Here is a 12,465-nt window from a genome sequence, read left to right on the forward strand (position 1 = left end):
ACAAGTAGGAATAAAAGCACTAGTGCTAGCATGCATGTGGGAAGAATTCATTATAAACTTATTCTTAAATGAGGCTTCTCCTTTAGAAAATGGTTGGTATCCAAGACCAGTTTTTTCTAGAGAGACAAGCTTATTTTCAAGAATTTCATCTAGTTTATTTTTGCCACATGAGAATTTTTTAAACGTTAAATCAAGTTCTTTGCATTTCAAAACAAGTTTCTCATTTTTCTCTTTCAAGCTTTTGTTTTCAAAAATTAATTTGTCTACTTCTTCATTTAAAGCCTTGTTTCCAAAATTAATTTTTCACTTGTATTGGTTTGCAAATCAAATTCCTTTTTCAAGAACCCAAAATCCCTAGTTATATCATGCAAGGATTTTTTCATTGTTTTGTTTTTGGCAAGTTGTAAATCCATATTTTCATGAAGTTTTTCACAAGCAATTAATAGTTCATCATTAGAAAATTCATGAGATATATCATCAACATCAGTCACATCGGTGAGTCCCATGAAGCAAAGGTCATCTTCATCTTTTCCGTTGGATTCATTTCCGGATGAAGCACTTCCTTCATCCCAAGCCGCCGCACATAAAGCCTTTTTGCCATTTCTTCTATTATTCTTGTCCTTGTCATTGTTGTTGATAAGTGGGTAATTTGGCCTTATATGACCAACCTTGTTGCACTTATAGCATCTTATCTCCTCTTTGCTTGAAAGCCTATTTCTTCTTTAGCTAGAGTTGCCTCCTCTCTTGAACTTGAGAAATTTCTTGAATCTCTTGGTGAAGAGAGAAAGATCATCATCTTGTATGTCTTCTTCACTCTCAACTCTTGCTTTAAAAGCTATTCCTTTCCTTTTTGTATCTTCATTTTGTTTGTTTAAAGTTTCTCTTCCTTTTAAAATCATTTCAAAAGTTATCAACGAATCTATTAAGTCTTCTAAGCCCATTTTTGATACGTCTTTTGCTTCTTCAATGGCGATGACCTTGGGATCCCAATCTTTAGGTAATGACCTAAGTAGTTTAGTAACTAAGTCCTTGTTGGACAATTGTTTACCTAATGATTTCAAATCATTGGTTATGTTTGTGAACCTAGTATGCATTTCGGCAATGGTTTCATTAGGGTCCATCATGAATAGTTCATACACTCTAAAGAGAAGATTCATCTTGGACTTTTTCACTTGATTTGTCCCTTCATGAGCTACCTCTAGCATATCCCAAATCTCCTTAGCGGTTTCAAGAGTAGAAACTCGATTGAACTCCTCGGGAGATAAGGCACAAATCAAGGCATTCATTGCTTTTGCATTGATAGTGGACTCTTTTCTTTCATTATCATCCCATAGGTCCGTATCAATACTAGGTTCTTTATATCCATTTTGGATGCTTCTCCAAACATCAAAATCTAAAAATTTCAAAAACACTTTCATTCTAGCTTTTCAATATGGATAGTTTGAGCCATTCAAGAAGGGAGGTCTAGTAGTGGATTGCCCCTCATTGCTATGAGAAAATGTTGCAATTTGGATCTTTCCCTTATACGTTTTCAAAGAAAAATCCTATGGAAGAGCCATGCTCTGATACCAAGTGAAATTCCACTTAGCAACCCAAGAGGGGGGTGAATTGGGTTTCTTTTAAAATCTTACTAATTTAAAAAATTTGTTTGCACTAGTTTTAGATTGATTAGAAAATCAATATTAAGATTCAAGACAAAAATGAAGTGCTTACCACAAGAGAATGAGTAAAGAGACAGATGATTGACATAAGGATTTTTATAGTGGTTCGGTCTTAACCAAAGACCTACTCCACTCTTCTCAAGTTTGGCTCCTTGAGGTTTCCACTATCTTCTCCAATGAACTTAAATACGGCGTTCCTTTCGCCTTGTACAATCCGAGCTCCAAGCTCCAAGGGTCTTCTACGGCGCCCCTTGTTGCCAAATACAATGAAGAGAAAAGGGTTTAGCTCACTTGCCTCTTAGTAGGCTGATTACAAGTAGAAAGCACACTCACTCTCACAAGAAAAAGATGTACAAATGAAAAGCCTAAGATCTCTCAAGAATAATCAAGGTCAAAGCACAAGAGAGAGGGAGAGTGAAAATCTTGAAGAAAATGAGTATTAATGCCTTTGAATGTTAAGTTAACTCATTTGGTATTTTCTTAAAAGCCTTAAGGTTCATATATATATAGGAGATAAAAATATGGCATTTTTAGAGTCCCCAACGGTCGTCTCAGAGTCCGTGCACGGAATTCCGAGTTGACCGTCTACGTTATAATTTTTTCAAATAGGGGCTTTCTCGGAGTTCTGAGAAATTATCTCGGAATTCTGAGCCTTCTTCTCGGAATTCCGAGAAGGCTATTTCAGCAATATTTCAAGTCTTGGTTGCTGATTTGTTTTGAGCCTTCGGAATTCACATGTATCTTGTCAAATGAAATGTCATGTGAGTCCAAAGAGTGAGGACACCACCGTGATCATTCACTTGTCCAATTAGATTCATTTTATGTTAATTTTAAACTCTCTTTTGTGCCTTTGACCTAGACTATACAGGATAAACTATATACATGTTAAACTAGCTTGGTCTTCAATCTTGTTGGCACTTTGTAAATGCTTTGACTTGTCTTCAATCATCTCCTTTGATGCTTGAGCCTTGCTTGAGTTTTTGAGTTGATTTCCATCCTTGTAGAGCTTGAATTCAACCTTGTTCTTTGAATGACCTTGTCTTGCCTTTGTGTTAGTTTGCCATAGATGATTATTGCTTCGTCATGCCTTTGATCTTACCTTGAGCTTGAATGATTTTGTCATTTCTTGTGCAATCTTGAATGTACTAAAGCTATGAACACAATAACTTAGCCAATGGAAATCATTAGTACATAAAACCTTTTTATATCAAATTGAGTTTGTTAATCATCAAAACATGTCAATGGGAGTACTTGTTGAACCCTTGGGCTAACAGGTATTAAGCACCCCAATTGTGGTTACAATTGGGGAAGGTATTAAGCATCCTTAACCTCAATATAGTGTTGTGGTTCTGTCGAAATTTCGACAATCTCTGAAGCCTCCCCCTCCAAACAAGCACAGTTACGCTGCCCAACTCTCCAAACGGTAAGGATAAACCCTAACAAATGTAAATAATGTAATCCATTTACTTTTCTGTTGTGTATTTACAAAACGGATACAGTGAGTTTCATCATCCGTGATGTCAAGCCCCTTTGCCTGCTCCTTTGCCATCTAATTCGAGTTAATCTGTGTCGTGAGTAAGTTGCGAAATCAGGCTCTGCCGCAAGCAACTTACAATATCAATTAGATTAACTATATTTACTTTCTGTTGTGTATTTACAAAACGGATAAGGTGCGTTTCATCATTCGTGGTGTCAAGCCCCTTTCCACTTAATTTGAGTTAATCTGTGTCGTGAGTAAGTTGTGAAATCAGGTTCTGCCGCAAGCAACTTGAGTCAGTTCCTCCACTGGTTCTCCACGCGTTAGGTGGTTATCCGAACGTGGATCGGTACCGGCTATTTGGAGGGATTTTTTTGCTTTTTTCACTACTTTAGCATAATCAACATAACAATTGCTGGCTCTTTCTTGATCTCCTCTTACCTCTCTGAGTCCTGCTTTTGTTGGGAATTTGACTTTGAGGTGGGGAGTGAAGACAACTACTTCAAGCTTATTCAAAGCAGGACGTCCTATGATAGCATTATAGGTATAGGGGATTTTGACCACCAAGAAGGTTTGCATGATAGTATTCTGATGGGGTTCGGTACCGAATGTTACAGGGAATGTCTATCCTACCCTCGATACGGATCGATCCGCCAGAAATTTCGTGTATCAACCATTCAACCGGTACAAGTCTGTCCATCCCGAGGTGCATCTCCTTAAAAGCATCGTAATGTAAAATATTGACAGAATTACCAGTGTCTATCAGTACCTTACTTATGTTGTAATTGGCAATAATGAGGCGGACAACTCCCGCGTCATCATGGGGAAGGTGGACTTTTTCATAATATTTCTCAGAGAAGACTATTTGTTCCTCGTTTTTGGTCGAATCCGACCGTAACTTCTTTGTTGGAGCTTCCATCGCATGAATCTGGGCGGCATAAGCCTTCTGTCCGGAAATTGTCGGTCCACTCGAGGCTAAACCTCCAGCGATAACATCGATGCTACCCGCAATTCGGAGTGGGGCATCGGTCCTTACGTCTGGGGAGCGTCGAACTTCAGAGACATGTTTGGTTTGATCGACTCCAATGGTTGGTCAGATCAGATTGGAGGGGCCGGGCGTTTTTTGAACTTCGACGTTATGAGAAGGTCCGTTAGTCCTCGGGTTCATTAAGTATTTATCGATACGTCCAAGCCCCATCAACCTTCGATCTCGTTCTTCAGATTATAGCAATCGTCTGTCGTATGGCCCTGGTCACCGTGATAATGGCAATATTTACTAGTGTTACGCTTACGACCAGTACCTTTCATCTTTGGTGGCCATTGGAGATCTTCTTTTCTTCGAATTTCATAGAGGATGTTTGCAACGAATGTATTCAGGGGAGTGTAATTGTACCTTTCAAACTGTTTCGAAGGAGCTCAGTTACTAGATTGTGACTGTCGATTGTCGGATCGAGGGGGTTTAGCCTGTCAATTATTCGATCGAGTCTCCTCCTTCTGCTTCTCTGGAGCTTTGGCGAGTTCTAATTCTCTTTCCATGGCAAAGGATTCTTCATTGTTGACATATTTGTCCGCCACTGCCATTAGCTCCTGGAGATCTCGCTGAGGATCGATATTCAGGGCTACTATGAAGTCTCTATCATGTATGGCTGATTTTATGGTGGCCCTGACCATCTCATGATTAGGGTATTTGATTTGTGCTAACTTGGCCTTGAACCGTCTTATGAAAGATCATAAAGTTTCCTCTTTTCCTTGGCGAAGAGCGAGGAGTGCATCGACAGGTTTCTTCTGTGGCCGACTATTAGCAAAATATGTGACGAACTCCCTACCTAACTCTCGAAAAGAAGATATGGAGTTAGGTTTAAGGCGGCCGTACCAACTGTTCGCTCATCTTTTCAAATACGAAGAAACAGCGTGACACATAACAATGTCGTTAGCGCCTTTGAATTCCATCGCTCTCCGATACGACTGTAGATACTCCAATGGATCCGACGTACCATCATAGAGATCAAGCCTTGGTAAGTCAAAATTTGGCATCAATTGGGCCTGTGATATGGCCTCTATGAATGGTGATTGTATTTCATTCTCCCATTCAGTCAGGAGATCTGGTTCATAAGGCTTTTTAACATGACATTGCATCTCCGTTGAAGTTCGGCCAGGATTCCCGAATCAGGCGTATTAACTTTATCTCTCAAATTGTGATGTGGGTCATCTTGCCCTTGATTCAGATTTCCCATGCTATTAGCTCTTCGGGGGCCTTATTATTGTTCTGGGTTGGAATAGGCCTAAAGGTTCATTCCGGTGCACGTCGGTCATTCCCTCTCCGTTTCCGTGATTCGGCCTGGGACTAGTAATTGAAGCCGAGGGTCAATGATTTACTGGCCTTCTACTACGAGGGTTTCTGCCCTCAGGCGATTCATCTTGTTCTTCCTCCAAAGGCATATTCCTTACTTCCGCGATAAGTGGAGGAACACTGACGTTTTCAACTGTTAAAGGGGGAGGTGGTAAACGTCTTAATATTTCCTGAAGAGCAACAGAAACATTTCCAACTTGTGTCACTAGTTGGTTGAACGTAGTCATAGTGACTGGAGTAGTATCTTCATATGTAGGCGCTTCCTCCGGAATAGGGCTTCCGGGGATTATGGCTTGTACTTGACTCCTGGTCATTACTCCCTCACCCTGTGGGTTGGTAGCGACATATTTCGAGGCTTTTGATCTCAAATTTGTCATGGTGGTCCCACGGATGACGTCAATCTGATGATTCCGAATTCCGCTCTACACGATCTAGCATTGATAGAGTTAATCCTACGTAGAACTTATACTCACAGGAAAGATGTTAGTAAACCCGAAGATAAGACTCAGGGTAATATTGTAGTATTTATGCTAGAAATCGGAATCACATGGGAATTGAAGGGAAGGAGATTGGATTTAGAAGCATTACCAACGAAGATTGATGAAGAAGGATTGTGACTGAACTTGATTGTTGCCAAGCTGCCTACGTACCCCTTCTTTGAGGATCAAGTCTAACATAGTTCCATTATGAATATAAGGGTCCCTTTTTATAGAGAAAAGAGTCCCCAATGATTAGAATCTTGTTGTTTTAGGAGTCTTGCTTAATTGGTCGACTTCCCTAGGAGATAAGTTTATATCTATATTTAATAGATATCCTACTTCATTGAACGAGTAAGTTACTATTTAATGAACTTCCAATAGGTAGAGAGTCACTGCCTTAGGATACGCTGCCTCTATGAGAGGCGATTTCCTAGTTTGGACGTTACAATTTATTCGGAGAGGATAAAACTTGTTACCTTTCCGTCTAAAATTCTAGGTCGATTTCTAAAGATTCGGAAGTTCCACGTGTCACTCATCGACGGCTAGTGCCGATTTTACCCCCAACAAAAACTATTTTGAAAACCTTTTGAAAGTGCAAATACATTTAAAACAAGAGGACTCAAATTCAATATAAAAGTGTAGAACCTTGAGTTTTCTTGGAATGTCTTTGCTCCTTGGCACTTTCTTGGACATCTTCAACTTGAGAGTGAACTCTTCGACTTTCTTTGGGCTTTGTGACTTCTTCCATTCTTTGAACATCTTCAATGGTCCATGAGGTGGTCACCAATGCTGGTTCATCTCCAAGCTTCTACTGGCACTTGCAAGGCATGCTTGTGGGATCTTTTGAGCTCTTGACTTGAACATCTTTCAAGGATGATGTCTCCAATGTATGTGCAAGCTCTTTGGTTCCTTTGTGCCTATTGATCCACAAGCCATGTGTTGAGTTGTGTTGTGTAATGGCGATATGACATGTAAAGTTAATGTCTAAAGCATAACACTACAAAGCAACATATTAGTCCATAAAGACTAATTAATTTGGGTTTACTAGAATCAAAACAAGAAGGTAAATGTGTATGATTGAACCCATGGGAATCCTTGGGCTTACACCCCTTATGCTACATGTAGGTCCGCCCCTGATTGTTAGTAAGACACAGAATGTCAAACTAACTGCTTATGGTCCATGTTTACGTTTCATGCATGTATCGTTACATTCACGTTGATTGGAATTTATTCCTACCAACAATATAACCATGAGGTGGGCTATTGGGTCGAGTTGGTGACTCAATGGCTACATGATTTGTTATTGGTTTTTATTTAAGGGATGGTTAATCGTGGTTTTAAAGTTTCATCTAAGGTTTTGATCCCTAAGGCATGCTAAAAGATTATTGCAGGCCAAGTGGAAGAATGATGGGATTTAATCCAGGCCTTAGATAGCCTTTGCAACTACGGTTAGGATCGAAAGGTGCTAAAAGAACTTAACTGTTTTAACAAAAACAGATACGAGAAACTACCTATATGAGTGGAAACGTGAACAAATTGAGGGGGAGATCGTGTAGGTAGATGCGTGTAACTACCAAAATGAGTGGAAACATGAACACAACCTAAATGAGTTGAAACATGAACAAAATTAAGGGGAGATCCGGGTAGTTTATGTGATGTGGAGTACTCACCCCACTCTCCCAAGTACTCACCCCACTCTGTCAATCCTATTGCGTGATGCGTGATGTGGAGTACTCACCCCACTCTCCCCCACACTCTCCCAAGTACTCACCCCACTCTCCCAATCATCTATAAAATAGTTCCTCAAGGTCCCCTAGTTGCATACGGAACTTTGCCTTGATTTCTCTTTTCTAATCCACGTAAGAGCCCTAGCTGTATACGGAACTTTGCCTCGATTTCTCTTTTCTAATTCACGTAAGAGAGTGAGCAAGGCCAGCACCCATCACCGAATCTCGAGGAGCAAGGAGAAACCTAGAGGAAGGGAGGTTTCCAGAGAGATTTCACGCTTCAAGATCATTTCACGCTTCAAGATCATCGTCAATGGCTTCCGGTGAGTCTTTTTACCTTTTAAATTTGCCAAAGATCCAATCTTTTTACCTTTTAAATTCGCTTTTTACCTTTTAAATTTGCCAAAGATCCAATCTTTTTACCTTTTAAATTCGCTTTTTACCTTTTAAATTTGCCAAAGATCCAATCTTTTTACCTTTTAAATTCGCCAAAGATCCTTATTGATCTTGTCTAAGACTTAAGAAGTACAGACTAACATGGATCTCCTATCCCTTTCAAAATTACATGCGGTTAACAAATTACAGAAGCAAGGGCCAGAGAGTGTTAACACCGTCCTCACCTAAAACCTATGTTAACGCCGTCCACATCTAAAACATATGGAGAGAGAGAGAGACAGAGAGAGAGAGAGAGAGAACACCGTCATCATCTAAAACGTACTGATTTCAAAGGTCTAAAGTTCAAAGAAACATGGTCAAACCTATTGATTTCAAAGGTTCATCAAAAACCTATTGATTTCAAAGGTCTATTGATTTCAAAGGTCTAAAGTTCAAACAAACATTGTCAAACCTATTGATTTCAAAGGTCTAAAGTTCAAAGACACATGGTCAGAGAGAGAGACCCAGCCCCACACCACCGCATATACATACAAAACATGACGCAAGTAAGGAGATTCATCCATCCATCCTAATTAATTCAACTCAGTTGACTACCATTGCACTTAAAAACTGAAACTAGCAGTTCATGTAAACATAAACCACAAAGAAACGACACAAACCAAAGAACCGAAAAAAAAAAAAAAAACAAAAGGAACAAACAAGATTCCGAATTCTTAAAGATTATTCGGTAACCTTACCTTGAAAAGAGTCGTTCCTGCTCATGGCTTACATCACCATCAACTAAACTAAAACACTAAAAAAAAAAAAAAGGAACAAAAAGCAAAACATAAATAGATCTCCATGACAAAGAAACCCAAAGCTAAGGTGGGGTGTGGGTATCAGATTCAAAGCTCAGCAGTAAGTCCATTCCTCATCACCAACAGCATCATCATCATCCTCACCATAATAGTATCCATTCGCAACAGAAGAAGAAGACTGAGTAACAAGATAAGGCATAGAATGGAAAGAACAAGCAAGGAAAGATGGAATCACGTCTCCATCTTTAGCGAATTCCTCAACCCTGTGCTTAAGAGCTTCAAACATGAGCTCGGGCTCATGCTGCATCACTCGGAGGACATCTGCACACGAGGGACCAGGCACGGCACGTGTTACCGCAAAGCTGTAGGGCCCATCACACTGCGAAACCCTCACAACACTCGGCCCCCCAAACAAGTTGTGCAATCCCCCAAGCGCCTCTTGGTAGGCCCCACCCAAAAACATCCCCAAATAGTAACCATTACCCTCCTCAAGCTCATGCAATTGAAGGCTATTTTTACCCCCAATAAACTTGTTCACCTTCCCATCACTATCACAAGTTAAATCAGACAAAACCCCCTTCACTCCTGGCCGTTGATCAAGACGATGAATCGGAACGATCGGGAATAGCTGCCCGATCGCCCAGAAATCTGGTATCGAAGTGAAAATAGAGAGATTAACATGGTACGTTCGAATCGGATCGGACGATTGTGATATCGCCTTCGAGATTAATTCACAGATTAATTCACATAAACCGTCGATTGCAGCGAGATGTTCAAGATCTAATAATCCTTCCTTGAATTGATCAACACACCGTCTTTTCAACTGCTCCGTGTAGATCAAACACGTGTCGTACTCGCCTCTCACGGCCGATGACATCAGATTCCGGTAATCCGCACGTGCTTCATCTGAAAGTCCGTCTATGAAATAAGCCGGATCTAGACCGGCCTTAGCCGGTGCCGGTGGATCTGCAGAGACCGCTTCAAAAATAAGAACAGAATGATGAGAAACAAGCGCTCGCCCACTCTCGCTACAGATGACCGGATGCTTGATGAATTTCCGGTCACACGCATTCCTCACAGCCTGAACAACGGCCGAGGCGTACTCTTCTAGCCCGTAGCCTATAGACATGTCGGAATCAGTAGATTTTGAGCCTTCATAATCGATTCCTAGTCCTCCACCAATGTCAATGATTCTCATGCAGGCACCGAGCCTGACTAATTCACAGTAGATTTGTGCTGCTTCTCCTACACCGTCCGATAACAGATCAGTGGACGGGATCATAGATCCGATGTGAAAATGCAGAAGCTGAAGACAATCAAGCATCTCCGCCTTGCTGAGTTTTCTCACCACAGACAAAATCTGCATCGTTGTTAATCCGAACTTTCCTTTCTCGCCGGAAGTCGATCCAAAATGGCCGGAATGTTTTGTTCTCAGTTTCGCCCTTAAGCCAATGACGGGACGAACGCCGAGTCTCCGGCTAACGGAGATAACCGTATCAAGCTCTTCTTCCTGTTCGAGAACGATCACAGTATTTAAATCCAGCTTTTTCGCCATTAAAGCAAGGGAGATGTACTCCTCATCCTTGTAGCCATTACAGATGAGAAAAGCTTCAGAGCTTCCTTTACAGAGAGAGCTCATTGCGAGGAGAAGCTCCGGTTTAGATCCGGCTTCGAGGCCGAATCTGAACGGAGATCCGAACTCTACGATGTCTTCAATGATGAATCGATCTTGATTGCATTTTACAGGATAAACTCCTTGATAATGAGAATCATAGCCTTGAGATTGGATTGCAAAATCGAATGCAGATTGAAGGGATTGAAGGCGGTTTTTTAGAACATCAGGTAAGCGGATTATGAGAGGTAATTGAAGACCTAATCCACCGGAGGATTTTGGATCTGAAACTTTTTTAACAACTTTCATGAGATCAATCTCTTGGTGAGGTAGGGTTTCGGAGCCATGTGGCCGGACGGCGATATTGCCGTAGTTGTTGACGGAGAAGTAGGATGCTCCCCAGCCGTTGATATTGTAGAGGGAAGATGAACTGCTAGGAGACCACGGGGTTAGATCAAGGAGGGGCGGTGGGTTTATTGTCGTAGGAGCGCCGGAAAAAATTTCCGGCGCGGGAAGAGAGCAATCGCCAGAAAAGGCGTAACCAAGAGGGATGGTTGCAGCATCTACGCGACAGGCGAGGGCCGGCATCTCTTCCCGATCTAGGGTTAAAAAAAAAACTAGGGTTTCACTTTTGATGTGAGGTAGGGGGTTTTAAAAAACGCCGAGGCCGGAGCCCCGGCTACCCCCCCAAAAGAAGCAGAAAAGAACTGAGAAATAGGAAAGAAACCCTAGCTCGCTTTTACAGAGAGAAATCCCCACGCTTCACCGTCAGAAGAAGGAAAACTTGATCGATTAAACGTTAGAAAGTAAGATTAAAAAGAAAACAAGATCTTGAAAAAGATCTGAGTTTGATGTGGATCCGAAAACCAGAGAGATTATTCGCTCGGTGAATAGATAGAATCAAGAAAAAGCAAACAAGTCCGTAAGGAAGAAAGAAAAAACCCTAGAACAAGCACAAGAAAAGGTCGAGAACAAAATAAACTTAACAGAAAACGCGTAAAAAAGAAACAAAAGCTTGAAACGAACTCGAAGATTGAAGAACAAAGAGAGAGAAGATGTGAAATTACCAAAAGCCTAACGAAGGATTTGGAACGAGGCAGAAAAACGAGGAAAAAATTTCTCTCTCGATAGGAAACGCTCGAAAGAAGGAGAAGCGGGCGAGAATTGCATGAGAGGTGAGGGGTCTTTATATAGCAATAAACGCCCACTAATTTTCAGCCCAATATCTTTTAATCGATTTTTTTTATAAAAAAAAAGTATTATTCTCGTTTTCTCGTGGGAGGCTTTGTATCGAATTTCTCTTTCCTTTTCCTTTTCCTTTTGGGAGCTGATAAATCCGCATCCCCTCTAGGATGATTCGCACCACTTTACTGTGAATTGACGTCAAAAAGTGTCAAAAAGAGGGTATGTGGCAGACACTGACGCTTTTTTCACGTCGAATTGACGTTAAGTGGTGCGAATGATCCTAGAAAGGGTGCGGATTTACCATGTCCCTTTTGTTTTTCGGATACCTCCCGAAATTCGGACTCAACAAGCAGCGTCGGGTTGCCTCGTGGCTATGGGCCTACCCAAAATATATCGTGATAAATTGAAACCTGATAAAAGTCCGATAATATCTATGAAAATCCTTGCATTGAAGCAGTTTCTAAAAATAAAAAAACGCAATCACCTAACCGACTCCATGTTGACACGTTTTAGTGTACAGTTGCCACATACAATGTAACTTATCTTTTAAAATGGGACGCGTAATTTTTCAGATTCAACGGCTAGGATTACTTCACGAGGAAGAAAGATGAACGTCTAGATGTGCAACGATTTTCCCAATAAAAAACGTTTTTTTTTTAAATTTGAAAATTCATTCTCCAACAAAAACCGCTTCAAAAATCAGCCGCTGGTTGGTTACCAGAAATATCCTATTAACATGGGATAATTTTTTCGCCCCACTGGAGGTTAATGCGCCCCCTTG

The 12,465-nt window shown here is 40.9% G+C and overlaps 1 protein-coding gene across 1 annotated transcript; it reads right to left on the reverse strand.

Annotated features, from left to right (window-relative positions):
• Positions 1-8,627: 8,627 nt before the first annotated feature.
• Positions 8,628-11,655, reverse strand: LOC143886400 (arginine decarboxylase-like). Its single transcript, XM_077390357.1, has one exon. It carries the CDS (start codon positions 11,085-11,087, stop codon positions 8,982-8,984), a length of 2,106 nt encoding a protein of 701 aa, XP_077246472.1. The 5' UTR covers positions 11,088-11,655; the 3' UTR covers positions 8,628-8,981.
• Positions 11,656-12,465: the final 810 nt, after the last annotated feature.

This window comes from Tasmannia lanceolata, unplaced genomic scaffold (assembly GCF_043159265.1).
Source record: "Tasmannia lanceolata isolate RefF3 unplaced genomic scaffold, GAP_Taslan_0.1 ptg000011l, whole genome shotgun sequence".
NCBI classification, from domain to species: domain Eukaryota; kingdom Viridiplantae; phylum Streptophyta; class Magnoliopsida; order Canellales; family Winteraceae; genus Tasmannia; species Tasmannia lanceolata.

Excerpts from the sequence above, each read along its gene's own strand:
- LOC143886400 (XM_077390357.1), bottom strand. The coding sequence starts at position 11,087 with ATGCCGGCCCTCGCCTGTCGCGTAGATGCTGCAACCATCCCTCTTGGT.